General features: G+C 45.1%; 1 protein-coding gene across 1 annotated transcript in view; it reads left to right on the top strand.

The window, feature by feature from the left end:
- LOC147123827 (uncharacterized) overlaps positions 1-19417 on the top strand; it is a gene marked incomplete at its 5' end in the record, with an annotated part of 31533 nt that extends 12116 nt beyond the window's left edge. The window contains one exon of the mRNA XM_085967338.1: positions 19364-19417. Coding sequence (XP_085823464.1) covers positions 19364-19417 — 54 coding nt within the window. The remainder of the gene's footprint in view (positions 1-19363) is intronic.
- Between the last annotated feature and the right edge of the window lie 220 nt (positions 19418-19637).

Here is a 19637-nt window from a genome sequence, read left to right as displayed (position 1 = left end):
ATTTACCACCCCACCAATTTTCGTGTCATCTGCGAACTTACTGATCATACCTTTTACATTCTCATCCAAGTCATTTATGTAGATCACAAACAACAAGGGACCCAGCACCGACCCCTGAGGTACCCCACTGGACACAGGCTTCCAGTCACAAAAGCAACCTTCGACCATAAGAACATAAGAACATAAGAAATAGGAGCAGGAGTAGGCCAATTGGCCCCTCGAGCCTGCTCCGCCATTCAATAAGATCATGGCTGATCTGATCCTAACCGCCAATCCACTATGACAGGACTATCTCCTGAATCTAACAGCATTAGACACACGAAAACAGGAGCAGGATCAGGCTACACGGCCCCTGGGCCCGCTCCGCTACCCACAGGGCCATGACCTATCCGAACCTAGACTCATGTCCAAATTCCTGCCCGCTCCCCGTAACCCTTAATTCCCTTTTCTACTAGGAAACTGTCTATTTCTGTTTTAAATTTATGTAATGATGTAGCTTCGACAGCTTTTTGGGGCAGCATATTCCATGGACCTACCACCCTCTGAGTGAAGTAGTTCCTCCTCATCTCAGTTTTGAAAGAGCAGCCCCTTATTCTAAGGCTATGCCCCCTAGTTCTAGTTTCACCCATCATCTGGAACATCCTCCCTGCATTCACCCGATCCAACCCCTTCATAATCTTATATGTTTCAATAAGATCGCCTCTCATTCTTCTGAACTCCAATGAGTAGAGTCCCAATCTACTCAACCTCTCCTCATATGTCCATCCCCTCATCCCCGGGATTAATCGAGTGAACCTTCTTTGTACTGACTCGAGAGCAAGTATGTCCTTTCTTAAGTATGGACACCAAAACTGTATGCAGTATTCCAGGTGCGGTCTCACCAATACCTTGTACAACTGAAGCAATACCTCCCTATTTTTATATTCTATCCCCCTAGCAATGAAAGCCAACATTCCATTGGCCTTCTTAATCACTTGCTGCACCTGCATACTAGCCTTTTGAGTTTCGTGCACCAGGACCCCCAGATCCCTTTGTACTTCAGTACTTTCAAGTTTCTTGCCATTAAGATAATAACTTGCTCTACGATTTTTCCTGCCAAAGTGCATAACCTCACACTTTCCAGTATTGTATTCCATCTGCCAAATCTCTGCCCACTTACTTAGCCTGTCTATGTCCCCTTGCAGGTTTTTTATGTCCTCCTCACTCACTACTTTCCCTCCCATCTTAGTATCATCTGCAAACTTTGATGTGTTACACTCGGTCCCCTCCTCCAAATCGTTAATATAGATTGTAAAGAGTTGGGGACCCAGCACTGACCCCTGCGGAACACCACTGGTTACTGATTGCCAGTCTGAATATGAACCATTTATCCCAACTCTCTGCCTTCTGTTAGATAGCCAATCCTCTATCCATGCCAGAATATTACCCCCAATCCCGTGATTTTTTATCTTAAGCAATAATCTTTTGTGTGGCACCTTGTCAAATGCCTTTTGGAAGTCTAAATACACTACGTCCACTGGTTCACCTTTATCCACCCTATATGTTACTTCCTCAAAGAACTCCAGCAAATTTGTCAAACATGACTTCCCCTTCATAAAACCATGCTGACTTTGTCTTATTAAATTATGATTATCCAAATGTCCTGTTACTGTCTCCTTAATAATGGACTCCAAAATTTTACCTACCACAGATGTTAGGCTAACCGGTCTATAGTTTCCAGCCTTCTGTCTACTGCCCTTTTTAAATAAGGGTGTTACATTAGCAGTTTTCCAGTCTGCCGGGACCTTTGCTGAGTCCAGGGAGTTTTGGAAGATTATTACCAATGCATCCACAATCCCTACCGCCACTTCCCTCAAAACCCTGGGATGTAAGCCATCAGGTCCAGGTGATTTATCCGCCTTGAGTCCCATTATTTTACCAAGTACTACTTCCTTAGTGATTTTAATCGTATTTAGCTCCTCCCCCCCCTATAGCCCCCTGCTTGTCAAGTGTTGGGATATTCTTGGTGTCCTCTACTGTAAAGACTGATACAAAATATTCATTCAGTGTTTTTGCCATCTCCATATTTCCCACCATTAATTTCCCGGTCTCATCCTCTAAGGGACCAACATTTACTTTAGCCACCCTTTTTCTTTTTATATAACTATAAAAACTCTTACTATCTGTCTTTATATTTTTTGCTAATTTACTTTCATAATCTATCTTCCCTTTCTTAATCAATCTTTTTGTTATTTTTTGCTGTCTTTTAAAGTTTTCCCAATCCTCTATCCTCCCACTAGATTTGGCTACCTTATATGCCCTTGTTTTTAGTCGAATACTATCCTTAATTTCTTTACTTAGCCACGGATGGCTGTCTTTTCTTTTACACCCTTTTTTTCTCAGTGGAATATACTTTTTTTGGAATTTGTAAAATAACTCCTTAAATGTACACCACTGATCATGTATCGTCTTATCCTTTAACCTATTTTCCCAATCCACTTTACTCAATTCCGCTCTCATACCTTCATAGTCTCCTTTATTCAAGCTTAGCACGCTTGTTTGAGATACAGCCTCCTCACCCTCTAACTGAATATGGAATTCAACCATGTTATGGTCACTCATTCCAAGGGGATCCTTTACTGGGACATTTTTAATTAATCCTGTCTCGTTACACAGGACCAGATCTAAGGTTGCTTGCCCCCTGGTTGGTTCAGTTACATACTGCTCAAGAAACCCATCCCTAATACACTCAATGAACTCATCCTCAAGGCAGCCCTGCCCAATTTGATTCGTCCAATTTATATGATAGTTAAAATCCCCCATAATTATAGATGTTCCCTTATTACAAGCCTCAACTATTTCCTGATTGACACTCCGTCCAACCGAGTTGCGACTGTTCGGAGGCCTATATACTACACCCACTAGTGTTTTTTTCCCCTTATTATTCCTTATCTCCACCCAAACTGTTTCATTATCCTGATCCTTTGACCCAATATCATTTCTCTGTATTACAGTGATTCCTTCCTTTATTAACATAGCCACCCCACCTCCCCTTCCTTCCTGCCCTCTGCCTCCTGCCACTCAGCCAGTTTAGGATCCAACACGCCAAGGCACCCTGGATCCCATGGGCTCTTACCTTCTTGACCAGTCTCCTATGCGGGACTTTGTCAAAAGCTTTACTGAAGTCCATGTAAACCACATCCACAGCATTTCCCTCATCCACCCCCCTAGTCACCCCCTCGAAAAATTCAATCAGATTTGTCAGACATGATTTACCCTTGACAAAGCCATGCTGACTATCCCCGATTAATCCTTGCCTCTCCAAGTGGAGACTAATTTTGTCCCTCAGAATTTTTTCCAATAATTTCCCTACCACAGATGTTAGGCTCACTGGCCTGTAATTCCCTGGTTTATCCCTGCTACCCTTCTTGAATAATGGTACTACGTTAGCTGTTCTCCAGTCCTCTGGTACATCCCCTGTGGCCAGAGAGGTTCTGAAAATTTGTGTCAGAGCCCCTGCAATCTCCTCCTTTGCCTCCCACAGCAGCCTGGGATACATCTCGTCCGGGCCTGGGGATTTATCCACTTTTTGGCCTGCTAAAACCGCTAGCACCTCCTCCCTCTCGATGCTAATATGTTCAAGTATGTCACAGTCCCCTTGCCCGATTTCTATGTCTGCATCGTCTTTCTCCATAGTGAACACAGATGCAAAAAATTCATTTAAAACCCTGCCTACATCATCTGGCTCTACACACAGATTGCCACTTTGGTCCCTAATGGGCCCTACCCTTTCCCTGGTTATCCTCTTGCCCTTAATATACTTATAAAACATCTTAGGATTTTCCTTTATTTTGCTCGCCAGTGTTATTTCATGGCCCCTCCTCGCCCTCCTAATTTCTTTTTTAAGTATGCCCCTGCACTTTTTATACTCCTCTAGGGCTTCTTCCATCTTTTGTCTTTTGTAACTGCCAAAAGCCCCCCTTTTATTTCTAATGCATTTTTGTATATCCCTTGTCATCCAAGGTTCCCTTTGCTTGTTGGTCCCACCCTTGACCTTTACAGGAACAAGTTGGCGTTGTACTCTCTCTATTTCCCTTCTGAAAGTCTCCCACTGTTTTGATGTGGATTTTCCTATAAGTAGCTGCTCCCAGTCCACTTTGGCCAGATCCTGCCTTATCATATTAAAATCGGCCCTCCCCCAATTTAGAACCCTTATTTCCGGGCCGTCTTTGTCTTTTTCCATGACCACCTTAAATCTCACCGAATTATGGTCACTGTCGCCAGAATGCTCTCTTACTGACACTTCCACCACTTGCCCGGCTACATTCCCCAGAATTAGGTCCAGTACCGCCCCCTCTCTTGTAGGACTTTCTACATGTTGGCTCAAAAAGCTCTCCTGGATGCACTTTAAGAATTCTGCACCCTCTAAGCCTTTCACACTCTGACTATCCCAATTTATATTGGGGAAGTTGAAATCCCCCACTATTATTACCCTATTATTTTCGCACTTTTCTGAGATTTGCCTACATATCTGTTCCTCTATCTCCCCCTGACTGTTTGGGGGCCTATAGTACACTCCCAGCAAAGTGCTTGCCCCCTTTTTGTTTTTAAGTTCTACCCATATGGCCTCATTAGAGGAACCCGCTAATATATCATCCCTCCTTACAGCAGTAATTGACTCCTTAATTAATATTGCAACACCCCCTCCCCTTTTACACCCCCCTCTGTCTCGCCTGAAGATTCTATACCCCGGAATATTGAGCTGCCAGTCCTGACCCTCCCTCAACCATGTCTCCGTGATAGCAACAATATCGTACTCCCATGTGTTCAACAACAACTTCAGTTCATCCACCTTATTTGCAAGACTCCTTGCATTAAAATAAATGCCTTCCAGCCCTGCCATATTCTCTTTTGCCTTCACATATTTGCTCTGCCTTCCCAGCTGACTTGTTTTTCCCTCTGTATTTGGCTGTAAATCACCCCCTACTATAGCTCCACTCTGTACCCCATCCCCCTGCCAAGTTAGTTTAAACCCCCCCCAGTTAGTTTAAACCCCCTTCAGAGCAGAGAAGGTTGAGAGGAGATTTGATAGAGGTGTTCAAAATCATGAGGGGTCTAGGCAGAGTAGATGGAGAGAAACTGTTCCCATTGGCGGAAGGGTCGAGAACCAGAGGACACAGATTTAAGGTGATTGGCAGAAGAACCAAAGGCAACGTGAGAAAAAACTTTTTTACACAGCGAGTGGTTAGGATCTGAAATTCACTGCATGAAGGGGTGGTGGAGACAGACTCAATCATGGCTTTCAAAAGGAAGTTAGATGAGTACTAGAAGGAAAAAAACTTGTAGGGCTACGGGGAAAGGGTGGAAGAGTGGGACTAGCTGAAGTGCTCTTGCAGAGAGATGGCACGGGCTCGATGGGCTGAATGGCCTCCTTCTGTGCTGTTACCATTCTATGATTCTATGAAATTGTGAACAGTGCTCCCAGCACTGATCCTTGTGGGACCCCATTTCCAACCTTCTGCTATTCTGAATAGCTACCCTTTACCTCTTGTCTCTGCTTTCTGTCTTGTAGCCAGCTAGCTATCCATTCTGCTACTTGTCCCCTGATTCCACATGCTCTGACCTTATTCATTAGTATATTATGTGGCACCTTATTGAAGGCCTTTTGGAAATCTAGATATATTACAACTACTACATAACCCTTGTCTACTCTGTTACCTCTTAAATGAATTCAATTAGGTTGGTCAAGCAAGACTTTGAAATCCATGCTGACTATTCATTATTATATTTTCTAGATAGGTTTCTAAACATTTTTCTATTTTTCCTTTCTGTATGATTCTCAAAATTTACAGATCCCCCATTACGAAAGAAAAACCATATTAAAGTGATTTTGGACCCTTGCTAAAAACTACAGGAGGATAAAAAGCATGTTGGGCCCAGCAGGGAGATTCAAGGTCAAAACCAGACTTGGCATTTTAAAAGGACATGCAGGCATGTTTTAGGAAATTTGGGATCTACCTATGTAGTATTCGAGGGAATCAAACTGTCTGGGGGAAACTGTAAACGTCACTCAGCCCCTATCAAGACATTTACATGCTAAGAATAGACCCATGGAAGAACAGCTTTACAGAACCATCCAAAACTTTGCATAATGCAAAACATGCCACCAACCAACAAAAGAACCTTGGCCCCCACAGGAAAAGACAACTTTACTGCAATTAAACAAGAGGTTAAACAATCGATGGGACCATCCCGAAACCACTTCACACGTTCTTAAAAATCTTAAGATCGATGGGACCATCCCGAAACCAATTAAACAATTCAAACCAATCAAAATTAACGAGCCCGACCAAAATCTAACAATACACCAGGATTGATTTACATACAAACATAGAAGATAGGAGCAGGAGTAGGCCATTCGGCCCCTCGAGCCTGCTCCACCATTCAATGAGATCATGGCTGATCATCCAAATTCAGTACCCTGTCCCTGCTTTCTCCCCATACCCCTTGATCCCTTTAGCCTTAAGAAATATATCCAACTCCTTCTTGAATATATTTAATGAATTGGCTTCTACTGCCTTCTGTGGTAGAGAATTCCACAGGTTCACCACTCTCTGGGTGAAGAAGTTCCTCCTCATTCCTACCCCTTATCCTTAGACTGTGTCCCCTGGTTCTGGATTCCCCGACCATCTGGGAACATCCTTCCTGCATCTAATCTGTCCAGTCCTGTCAGAATTTTATAAGTTTCAATGAGATTCCCTCTCATTCTTCTAAACTCCAGCGAGTACAAGCCCAATCGTCCCAATCTCTCCTCATACGTCATTCCTGCCATCCCAGGCATCAGCCTGGTGAATCTTCGCTGAACTCCCTCCATGGCAAGAACATCCTTCCTCAGATAAGGCGACCAAAACTGCACACAATACTCAAGGTGTGGTCTCACCAAGGCCCTGTACAACTGCAGCAAGACATCCTTGTTCCTGTACTCAAACCCTCTCGCTACGAAGGCCAACATACCATTTGCCTTCTTAACCGCCTGCTGCACCTGCATGCTTACCTTCAGCGACTGGTGCACAAGGACACCCAGGTCTCGTTGCACTTCTCCTTCTCTCAATCTGTTGCCATTCAGATAATAATCTGCCTTCCTGTTTTTGCCACCAAAGTGGATAACCTCACATTTATCCACGTTATATTGCATCTGCCATGCTTTTGCCCAATCATCCAGCCTGTCCAAATCATCCTGGAGTTTCTCGGCATCCTCCTCACAGCACACACGCCCACCCACCATTGTGTCGTCTGCAAATTTGGAGATATTGGCCCAGTAATTCCTGTCACAACGCGTGAGTAAGGATGGGGTACTCAGGCGTGTGCCCGGAGGAATTGCCGGTTTTCAGCATGCACAGCGCATGCGCTGAAAACCGGCATTTCCTGTCCTCTGACCCAAGGGGTTCAGAGGCAGAACGCGTGCGACTGCACAGGCAGCGCGTGCGCAGTGAAATTCCTTTTTTTTTCAGAGTTGCCTGAGTGTAAAGGCCTCCGGTTTTTACGCGTGGAAAAACCAGACGTAAGTACTTAGTTTTACAGGTAAGTGGGCTTTTAGTACAATTTAGAATTTTTTTTTCCACAGGTTTATTATTTTTAAAGAATCTACAGTAAGGTAAGTTTAGTTTTAGACCCTATTTTTAAAAAATTTATTTTTTTCAAAAATTTGATTAATTGTTTAAAATATTTTTTTAAACTTATTTATAGTTAATATAATCAGTGGGATGTTTTTTAAAATTTTATTTAAAGTTTAATAGTGTTTTGGCAGCCCATACTTTTCATGAGTTTGACAGTTCTTACTCTCAAACTCATGAATGCAGTTTCCCCTCCCCTGATTGGCTGCACAGTGCTCACCTGATCCCAGCCGGCACATCGCACTAACTACGCCGCTGGATCAGGTTAGCACAGCGCGCCGACATCTGAACCGGGCCAGTGACAGGAAATGCGAGCAGGCCTGGGCTTCAGATGTCGGCGCGCAGGGTGAGTGCACATCGGGGGCTTGCATGCGCGGCAAGCTCCCGATCATAATTTCAGGGCCATTACATCTAGTTCCCTTGTCTAGATCATTAATATATATGGTGAATAGCTGGGGTCCAAGGACCGATCCCTGCGGTACCCCACTAGTCACTGCCTGCCACTCGGAAAAAGACCCGTTTATTCCAACTCTTTGCTTTCTGTCTGCCAACCGGTTCTCTATCCAAGTCAATACTGTGGTGTATGTGCCTTTAAGAGCCCCTGTGTACTGTAATGCTGGTAATGGCCACTCGGGCTATATAAGCCTGTATAGTGTTTTGTATCTTTTAGTTCACCTCCAGACTTTGTCCAGTAAACACATGTAAACCAACTCCTGCATTCCGTGTCTCCATTAACACACGGATACAACAGTGGCGACGAATTGGAAACGGACTTACCTGCAATTCGGCAGCACCTCAAGGAGATCGATTTCTCAGACGAAGGAAGAAGGAAGAAGGAAGAAGGAAGAAGGAAGAAGGAAGAAGGAAGAAGGCAGAAGGAAGAAGAAAGAAGAAAGAAGAAAAAAAGAAAAAAAAAAAATGTGGTTTCACCAGCTAGCCAGGCTGGTGGCAGGTACTGCAATAATCCTTCCTGGGCGGCGGGCTGGGGCTCAATCGGCTGGCTCTACAGCAGGGCCAAGCAGTGAAGGCGCAGGCAAACAAATACGAAGGGTGGAGCACTCTGGAGACGGCCAGCTCTGCAAAGCAGGTCGGCGTTCGGACCACGCAGAGGGCGGGGAAAGTCCCAGAGAGTCCGGCGGGAACAAGTCTCCGACTATTAAAAATATTTGTACAAATAAAAACCGCGGAGAACAGCATTGTCAGCAGCAACAGCGGCGGGAAAGCGCGGGAGGCGCCATTTTTTTTTTCAGCAAGGAAGAAAGGAAAGCGCGGGTGGCGCCATTTTTTTTTCAGGATGCCTAAGACTGGCAACATTACTACTTTCGATAGTGATGTAGAGGATTGGGCCACATATGTGGAAAGAGTGGAAGTATATTGCACAGCGAATGAAATAAAGGATGATAAAAAGGCATCGGTACTTCTAAATCTAATGGGCGCAAGGACATACAGGCTGTTACGAAACTTAATCACTCCAGCCAAACCGATGGACAAGAATTTTAAGGAGATTGTTGATACCCTACACTGCCAATTCGAGGCAGGACTGGCAGATTCTCTACGAGACAAATTCGTAAGTGAAGGAACACAAAAAAAGCTACTTTCTGAGAAAGATTTGACACTGGACAAGGCTTTCAGTGTAGCTGTATCATACGAAGCAGCAGCAAGAGGAGCTGCAGAGATACAGCAAAACCCACAGGACTTCGGCACCCATGAAATGACACGGGGTTTCGAGAGATGTTATCGCTGCGGCAGATCCACCCATGACCAGAGGGACTGCTGGTTCAAGGACAAAGCATGCAGGCAATGCGGAAAGATGGGACACATTACACATGTATGCCGATTTGGAAACAAAAAATCCACTGACAGAAAAAAAATCAATAAGGAAAAGTACAGAAAGGTACAAATGATGACGGACAGTAGCTCCGAAGACCAGAAGAGCGATAGCGACTCCGGAGACAAGAGACTAAGCTCTCTCAAATTACATAATGTAATTGCCAAAGAAGATTACCAGACCATTTGGGTTACCCTCACGATAGCGGGGTCCCCAGTTAAAATGGAGCTAGATACAGGATCAGCTCTGACCGTCAAAAGTAGACGGGATTGCGAGCAGCTATTTCCGCATATACCTTTGAAAGACACATCCATTATCTTGAAAACATATACGGGGCAGAAAGTATACCCCAAAGGGAAAGTAAAGGTGCCTGTTGTATACAACGGCAAGGAAATACAGAAGTTGTATTTATACGTTCTGCAAGATGGTGGTCCACCGCTGTTGGGACGTGAATGGATCAGGAAGATACGTTTGGACTGGCACTCCATTCAGGCACTGACGGTGACCAGTAAGAAAAGAAATGATGATGACATCATACCTGAACGATTAAAAGACATCTTGGCCAACGCCAAAGAAGTGTTCCAACAGGAACTAGGAACCTTGAAAGGCGTCACCGCCTCAATAAAGGTGGAAGATGCGGCAATTCCCAAGTTTTTTAAGGCAAGGCCGGTGCCATACGCAATTCGTCCAGCAGTCGAGGCAGAGCTGGAGAATTTGGAAAAGACAGGCGTGTTATCCAAGATAGATTGGAGTGAGTGGGCAACACCCATCGTCCCGGTCATGAAGAAAATGTTAAATAATGATAAATCTGAAGAACAGAGAAAAATTCGCATCTGTGGGGACTTCAAGGTGACTGTAAACCCAGTCCTTCACACGGTACAGTATCCTCTTCCGAGGATAGAAGATATTATATCCAGAAGGAAACGTTTCACAAAAATTGACTTGGCACAGGCATATCTACAGATGGAGGTTGAGGAGGCCTCTAAAAAGTATCTCACAATAAACACACACAAAGGCCTGTACCAGTACAATCGACTGGTTTTCGGAATAGCATCAGCTCCAGCTATCTGGCAAAGAGCTATGGAACAAGTCCTGCAAGGGATTCCTGGGACTCAATGCTACCTAGACGACATCCTTGTAACAGGAGAAAATGACAACGAACACCTTGCCAATTTGGAGAAGGTGCTCACTAGGCTGAAAGAACGGGGCCTACGAGCAAGCTGCCCCAAGTGCGAATTTTTCCGGAAACAAATATCATATTGTGGCCACATAATTAATGAAGAAGGGTTGCATAAGTCCCCTGAGAAAATTGAAGCGGTCATAAAAGCACCAGCACCTGAAAATGTCTCACAATTAAGGTCGTTCCTGGGATTGATAAATTACTACCATAAATTTTTACCGAACTTGTCAACTGTTCTGCACCCTCTTAACGAACTGCTACAAACGGGAGTAATTTGGGAATGGAGCGAGGACTGTAAACGTGCCTTCCATAAATGTAAAGGCTTGATCACGTCCAAGGAAGTTTTGGCTCATTACAACCCATCACTGCCAATCAGACTGGCGTGCGATGCATCCCCTTACGGCGTAGGAGCGGTATTATCACATAGATTCCCTGATGGCTCAGAACGGCCGATAGCTTTTGCGTCACGCTCATTGAACTCAGCTGAGCGTAACTATGCCTAGATCGACAGGGAAGCACTCAGCCTGGTATGGGGAGTGAAGAAATTCAACCATTACCTACACGGACAAAAATTTACCTTGTTGACTGACCATCAACCCCTCGTCTCCATATTCAACCCTAAAAAGGGCGTTCCCATTATGACAGCACAAAGGCTACAGAGGTGGTCCCTTTCCCTAGGGGCACACCGATATGGCATAGAATACAAAGGATCAAAACAGCATGGAAATGCTGACGGTTTATCGCGTCTACCGTTGCCAACGGTAGAAGAGGCACCTACAGTGGACCCAGTGGAAATGTTCCACTCTACCATAGTAGAATGTCTACCAGTAACAAATTCTGCCATTGAAAAGGAAACGAGAAATGACCCGACTCTCTCACGAGTCTACGATTTAACGGTGAAGGGATGGCCAGCACATGGCGAACCACTGTTGCCAGCATTCTCGCAAAGAAGGGAACAGCTGTCAGTGTGCCGAGGAACCTTGATGTGTGGATCCAGAGTGGTGATTCCACCCAAACTCCAGGATAAAGTGCTAAAGGAGCTTCACGAGGGGCATCTGGGTGGAGTGAAAATGATGAATCTAGCCAGAGCGTTTGTGTGGTGGCCAGGTATCGATGGAGACATTGAAGAAATGACCAAGGGCTGTCTAGGATGCCAGAAGGTCCAAAACGCCCCACCACAAGCCCCTCTACATCCATGGGAGTGGCCCTCATCTCCATGGCAAAGGGTACACATCGACTTTGCTGGTCCGTTTATGGACTCAATGTTCTTAATCGCGGTTGATGCACACTCCAAGTGGCCGGAGGTAATAAAGATGTCCTCCACCACCACGGAAAAAACCATCACAGTATTAAGGACCATATTTGCCAGGAATGGGATGCCTGAACAGATCTGTTCTGATAATGGACCACAATTTGTGTCCGAAGAATTCAGGAAGTTCTTAAAAAACAATGGGGTTAAGCACTACACGTCCGCCCCATACCATCCCACCACCAATGGATTGGCTGAAAGGTTTGTCCAGACCTTCAAGAAGGCCATAAAGGCCATGGGTAATGAAGACATAAATCTACAGCATAAGGTAGATAACTTCTTGTTTGCATACAGGAATTCAACACATATGGTTACAAACCAGACTCCCGCCATGATGTTTTTCAATAGAAGACTAAGATGCCGGCTGGATTTGATCAAGCCAAACATCAGAAGGGACGTAGAGAACCGGCAATTTCAAGGCATGAATGAAAGGCCAACTAGAACCTTCCAGATAGGTCAAGAAGTTTTGGCCCGGGACTACCGTACCGAGAAATGGCAGCCTGGAACTATTTGCACATGACTAGGACCGCTGATGTATACCGTGGACATTAGAGAAAGCATAATAAGGCGCCATGCTGACCAGATCATAGATTCATCCGAAAAGGGACAACCTACACCACAACTCTATACACCTGATGATGAAGCAGAGATACCCATAGTCTCTACCTCCGATCCGGTGATGCTAGAACCAGATGAACCAGACACTGTCATTCCAGCCGAATCGACCTTGCCAAAAGAACCTACTACACCACCGAAAACTACTACACCACCGAGGCGTTATCCGGACCGAGTCAGGAAGCCTCCAGAGAGACTGACTTATAATTGATTAACTGCAGCAATATGTAGATTATTGTTCTTGTAAACATGTTAAATAACAATTACTTAAAATGTTATGTACTGGTTGTCTAAAAGGGGAGGAATTGTGGTGTATGTGCCTTTAAGAGCCCCTGTGTACTGTAATGCCGGTAATGGCCACTCGGGCTATATAAGCCTGTATCGTGTTTTGTATCTTTTAGTTCACCTCCAGACTTTGTCCAGTAAACACATGTAAACCAACTCCTGCATTCCGTGTCTTCATTAACACACGGATACAACAAATACCTTGCTGCCAATCCCATGTGCCTTAACTTTACACACTAATCTCTTATGCGGGTCCTTATCAAAAGCCTTCTGAAAGTCCAAATACACCACATCCACTGGTTCTCCCTTATCTATTTTACCAGTTACATCCTCAAAAAATTCCAGTAGATTAGTCAAGCACGATTTACCTTTTGTAAATCCATGTTGACTTTGTCCGATCCTGTCACTGTTTTCCAAGTGCTCTGCTATTACATCTTTTATAATGGACTCTAGCATTTTCCCTACTACCGATGTCAGGCTTACCGGTCTGTAATTCCCCATTTTCTCTCTACCAACTTTTTTGAATAGTGGGGTAATATTAGCTACCCTCCAATCCATGGGTACTGTTCCAGATTCCATCGAATGTTGGAAGATGATCAGCAATGCATCTGCTATTTCTAGGGCCACTTCCTTAAGTACCCTAGGATGTAGATTATCAGGCCCTGGGGATTTATCAGCCTTCAATCCCATCAATTTCCCTAACACCATTTCCCTACAAATACTGATTTCTTTCAGTTCCTCCCTTTCATCAGACCCTATGTTCCCCAACATCTCTGGGAGGTTATTTGTGTCCTCCTTTGTGAAGACAGAACCAAAATATGTATTTAAATGGTCCGCCATTTCTTTGTTCCCCATTATAAATTCCCCTGATTCTGACTGCAAGGGACCTACGCTTGACTTCACCAATCTTTTTCTCTTCACATATCTATAAAAGCTTTTACAGTCAGTTTTTATGTTCTCTGCAAGCTTACTCTCATATTCTATTTTCCCTTTCTTAATTAATCCCTTTGTCCTCCTGGCACGAAGATTAGCAGGCCTCGAATAATATAATTGGAGGCCTGTTTTTTACAAGAAAGCAGTTAGTTCATCGAGGGGAGTTCATCAAGGAAATCATCAAGGAGCAGTTCAAGCAGTTCTCTCTCTCTACAGAGTTCAGCAGTCAGTTCAGAAAAGCAGTTCTCTCTCTCTGGAAGCAACAGGAGTGCTCTCTTTCTGGAAGCACCAGTTTTCTACAGAAGTTCTCAACAGTGTCAGCGATCCAGAACATCACCAGACATGCAGTTGAAGTCCTCTACCGTGTCCGGGGTACAGCAGGCACCAACCAACACATCCAGCGAACCCCGAAACCGCGAACCAGCTCAACTGTCAAGGATTCATTTGGTAAGCATTATCCCTGGTCCTCTGGAGCCCAACTTAGCTAGTGAAGTGGGATTGGGAGGGGTGAATTATTCTGTCTATTATTATTTTCCCTCGTATATTCCAAAGTGCTCCCCCAATTTAGAGTGTTAAGATTATTGTGTTGTGTATTTTCTTTCTCAAATAAAGATCAAAGTTCTTTCACCAAAATTCAGTTGTCTGCTGCAATTTCATTACAGCCTCCAAATAAGTCCCAGGTCTAGAACCAAGGGAGTGGGAGCGATTCGAACCACTCATAAGTCAGAGGCAAAGCTGACCCCAAACACCACCCCCTACATTTTGTAGGGATTCCATTATCTTTCCTACCACCAATGTTAAGATGACTGGTCTATAGTTCCCTGAACATGTTCTATCTTCTTAAAATATAGATATTTCTCTAGCTATCCTATTGGAAGAGGGGTAGGGGGTGGGGGTTGTGAGAAAGTAGCCAAAGATGTGGATTAAACTTGCCATGCTCCTGTTCCAAACTATCACTAAGAACCTTTCAAGACTACCCAAAGTCACACCACATACAAATAAAATTAAATGGATTTATTATGGAGCTCTTCACATACTTGACTTATGAAGCAAGGTTGAGCAGGCTGGGCCTATAATCATTGGAGTTTAGAAGAATGAGAGGTGATCTTATTGAAACATATAAGATTCTGAGGGGGCTCGACAGGGTAGATGCTGGGAGGGTGTTTCCCCTCGTGGGGGGATCTAGAACGAGGGGGCATAGTTTCAGAATAAGGGGTCGCCCATTTAAAACGGAGATGAGGAGGAATTTCTTCTCTCAGAGGGTAGTGAATCTGTGGAATTCTTTGCCCCAGAGAGCTGTGGAGGCTGGGTCATTGAATATATTTAAGGTGGATTTTTGAACAATAAGAGAGTGATGGGTTATGGGGAGCGGGCAGGGAAATGGAGCGGAGCCCAAGATCAGATCAGCCATGATCTCATTAAATGGCAGAACAGGCTCGAGGGGCCGAATGGCCTCCTCCTGCTCCTATTTCTTATGTTCTTATACCACTATCTTCCCCCTTGCTTCCCGACACCTCAACAACAGGTTTGTGAGGCAACAGCACGTTCAACGACTGAGGGAGAAGAAAGGGAGGGTGAGCCCTCGATACGTTGACTTCTGCTCCAGTGGGGCTGGCCAACTTGCTGTCCTCTCCCAGTGATTGCAGGTAGCCTTAACCTGTAAGCAGAGCACATTGGTAAACAGGTTAGCAGGTGACTGAGCAAAGGAAACAGGTGCCTGTGTCCCGAGCACATCCCTCCCTGACCCATCCGTTTGCATTTAAATGGAAGATTGGCGGAGGTGCTCGATTCCAATCACTTCCAAACATTTCCCGCAAGCCCTAAGAATGGGTTACTGAGAGGATTAATATTGTGATTGCAATCCAAACCATATTTAGCAGTACGGTCGGATAATGTGAGCAATATTCTGATGATTGTTGATTTTGACACCAACCACCAAACTGGCAATCGAGGTGTTACAATGACTTCAGGCACTGTTGTTTTAATGGAAATATCACGGATGCTCCAGTCTCCATGGGTACTGGATGGTATTTGGTCTGCCATCTTGCTTCTGTTTATCTTTGTTTTTAAATGAATATGTTCCTGTAAATGAACCTGTCGATAAAAGTCTTTCCACATATTCGGTAAACAATTACAATGATTGACTTTAGGCTAACACAGATATAGCAGAGAATAAAGCTAGGCATCACTTTGTAGAAGACCTCAATTATTGTCAAACCATTTACACGAATAAAGGTGTTGGGGTAAAAATTGAGCTGTAACGTTATGTGATCATGGGGACACCATCACCTTCAGGTTATCCACCAAGTCACACACCATTGTGAGGTGGACACATGTTGCAGTTCCTTCATTCTCTCTGGGTTAATGAGGGGAACACAATATCTGTCCAGTCAGGATGGTGTGTGACTCGATCGGGAATTACGTACCTGACACCGTTGTGGAAGCAGCATCAGCACAAAGAATGCAGCAGAGAGAGAGAAGGTTCCCACTTTCTCAGGAAAACCAGGAATGGGCAATAAATGCGGCATTGTCGGCGTTCCCCACATCCCAAGAACAAATTAAAGAAAGCATAACATAACCATACCACAGGCTGATGTGTTACACTCCTCAGTTCTGATCATTGTACTATAATCCTCGTGATCCTGACCAACGGATCCACCACAGACCCAATTCACGTACGAACCAGGGTCAAGCAAGGCTGTGTCATCGCACCAACGCTCTTCTCGATCTTCCTGGCTGCAATGCTCCATCTCACCCTCAGTAAGCTCCCCGCTGGAGTGGAGCTAATTTACAGAACAAACTGTTCAACCTCCGTTGCCTCCAGTCCAGATCCAAGGTCGTCCCATCCTCTGTTGTCGAATTACAATATGTAGATGACGCTTGCGACTGCGCACACTCTGAGGTCGAACTCCAAACCATCGTTAACACCTTCACCGAAGCATACGAGAGCATGGGCCTTACACTAAACATCCATAAGACAAAGGTCCTCTACCAACCTGCCCCCGCCACTCAGTATTGCCCCCCGATTATCAAAATGTACGACAAGGTCTTGGACAACGTGGACCACTTTCCATACCTTAGGAGCCTACTGTCAACAAGGGCAGACGTCGATGACGAAGTCCAACACCGCCTTCAGTGTGCCAGTGCAGCCTTTGGTCGCCTGAGGAAGAGAGTGTTTGAAGACCAGGACCTCAAACCCGGCACTAAGCTCATGGTCTACAGAGCAGCAGTGATACCCACCCTGCTGTATGCCTCAGAGACATGGACCATGTACAGCAGGCACCTCAAAGCACTGGAGAGGTACCACCAACGCTGCCTCCACAAGATCCTGCAAATCCATTGGCAGGATAGGCGCACCATCATCAGTGTTCTCGCTCAGGCCAACATCCCCAGCATCGAAGCTTTGGCCACGCTCGATCAGCTCCGATGGACGGTCACATCGTCCGCATGCCCGATACGAGACTCCCAAAACAAGCGCTCTACTCGGAGCTCCGACATGGCAGGAAAGCCCCAGGTGGGCAGAGAAAACGCTTCAAAGACACCCTCAAAGCCTCCTTGAAAAAGTGCAACATCTCCACCGACACCTGGGAATCCCTGGCCCAAGACCGCACAAAGTGGAGGAGAAGCATCCGGGAAGGTGCCGAACACCTCGAGTCTCTTCACCAGGAGCAAGCGGAAGCCAAGTGCAAACAGCGGAAGGAGCACATGTCAACCCAAGCACCCCACCCACCCGCCCCTTCAACCACCGTCTGCCCCACCTGTGACAGAGACTGTAGGTCCCACATTGGACTCATCAGTCACCTGAGAACTCATTTTTAGTGTGGAAGCGAGTCATCCTCGGTTCCGAGGGACTGCCCAAGAAGAGGAGAGAAGCTACAATCCTCATGTTACACCCCAACAGCTCAGACAATGGTACATACCATGCTGATACCACTGATTACTGTGTTACTGCCCCTCAGCCCAGCTATTAGGTTCGTATATCAGGAGGAAGCGGGCACGATACAAACTCATGGGCCTACATTTTACTCTCCAATGGCATGACCCACATTGGGTGTTCTTGATATTATGATCTTGCGTGCCACATGCTTTCTCCTATCTTTTTGGAAAGCAGATTAAAAAGTACACTCGTGAAATGAGGCCAGTTATGAACTGGTTTATTTTGCAAGAAATTTCCAAATGAACACAATAAAGTTTTCAAAGGTGAGATTCAATCAATTCCCAACTGCTCTCCATATCATAAAACAAATATGCAATCCTACCCTTATTACAGGGTAATCATAGAATCATAGAAATTTACGGCACGGAAGGAGGCCATTCGGCCCATCGTGTCTGTGCCGGCCAACAAAGAGCTCTCCAGCCTAATCCCACTTTCCAGCTCTTGGTCCGTAGCCCTGCAGGTTACGGCACTTCAAGTGCTTATCCAAGTACTTTTGAAATGTGATGAGGGTCTCTGCCTCGACCACCCTTTCAGGCAGTGAGTTCCAGACCCCCACCACCCTCTGGGTGAAAAAAGTTCTCCTCAACTCCCCTCTAAACCTTCTACCAATTACTTTAAATCTATGCCCCCCTGGTTATTGACCCCTCTGCTAAGGGAAATAGGTCCTTCCTATCCACTCTATCTGGGCCCCTCATAATTTTATACACCTCAGTCAAGTCTCCCCTCAGCCTCCTCTGTTCCAAAGAAAACAACCCCAGCCTATCGAATCTCTCCTCATAGCTTAAATTCTCCAGTCCAAGGCCCCTCTGTTCCTCTACACTTCTCAGTGTCCTACCATTTATTGGGTATTCCCTTGCCTTGTTAGCCCTCCCCAAATGCATTACCTCACACTTCTCCGGACTGAATTCCATTTGCCACTGTTCTGCCCACCTGACCGGTCCATTGATATCTTCCTGCAGTCTGCAACTTTCTTCTTCATTATCAACCACACGGCCAATTTTTGTATCATCTGCAAACTTCTTAATCATACTTCCTACATTCTAGTCCAAATCATTGATATATATCACAAAAAGCAAAGGACCCAGTACTGAGCCCTGCGGAACCCCATGGAAACAGCCTTCCAGTCACAAAAACACCCTTCGACCATTACCCTTTGTTTCCTGCCACTGAGACAATTTTGCATCCAACTTGACACTTTGTCCTGGATCCCATGGGTTTTAACTTTGTGACCAGTCTGCCGTGTGGAACCTTATCAAAAGCCTTGCTAAAATCCAGATACACTACATTAAACGCACTACCCTCATCGACCCTCCTTGTTACCTCCTCAAAAAATTCAATCAAGTTAGTCAGACACGACCTGCCCTTAACAAATCCATGCTGACTGTCCCTGATTAATCCGTGCATTTCTAAATGTAGATTTATACTGTCCCTCAGAATTTTTTCCAATAATTTTCCCACCACCGAGGTTAGGCTGACTGGCCTGTAATCACTCGGTCCATCCCTTTCTCCCTTTTTAAGCAATGGTACAATGTTAGCAATCCTCTGGCACCACACCTGTAGCCAGAGAGGTTTGGAAAGTGATGGTCAGAGCCTCTGCTATTTCCTCCATTGCTTCTCTTAACAGCCTGGGATACATTTCATCCACGCCTGCCGACTTATCGACTTTCAAAGGTGCTAAACCCCTTAATACTTCCTCTCTCACTATGTTTATCCCATCTAATATTTAACACTCTTCCTCATTACCTACAATGTCTACATCATCCCTCTCTTTTGTGAAGACAGATGCAAAGTATTCGTTAAGAACCATACCCACATCTTCCACCTCCACACACAGATTACCTTTTTGGTCTCCAATAGGCCTTACTCTTTCCTTAGTTATCCTCTTGCTCTTTATGTAT

The sequence above is a fragment of the Somniosus microcephalus genome, chromosome 2 (genome assembly GCF_052327205.1).
Source record: "Somniosus microcephalus isolate GS21.2 chromosome 2, FLI_Smic_1.0, whole genome shotgun sequence".
Classification (NCBI taxonomy): domain Eukaryota; kingdom Metazoa; phylum Chordata; class Chondrichthyes; order Squaliformes; family Somniosidae; genus Somniosus; species Somniosus microcephalus.
This window is presented reverse-complemented; position numbering and strand designations above follow the sequence as displayed.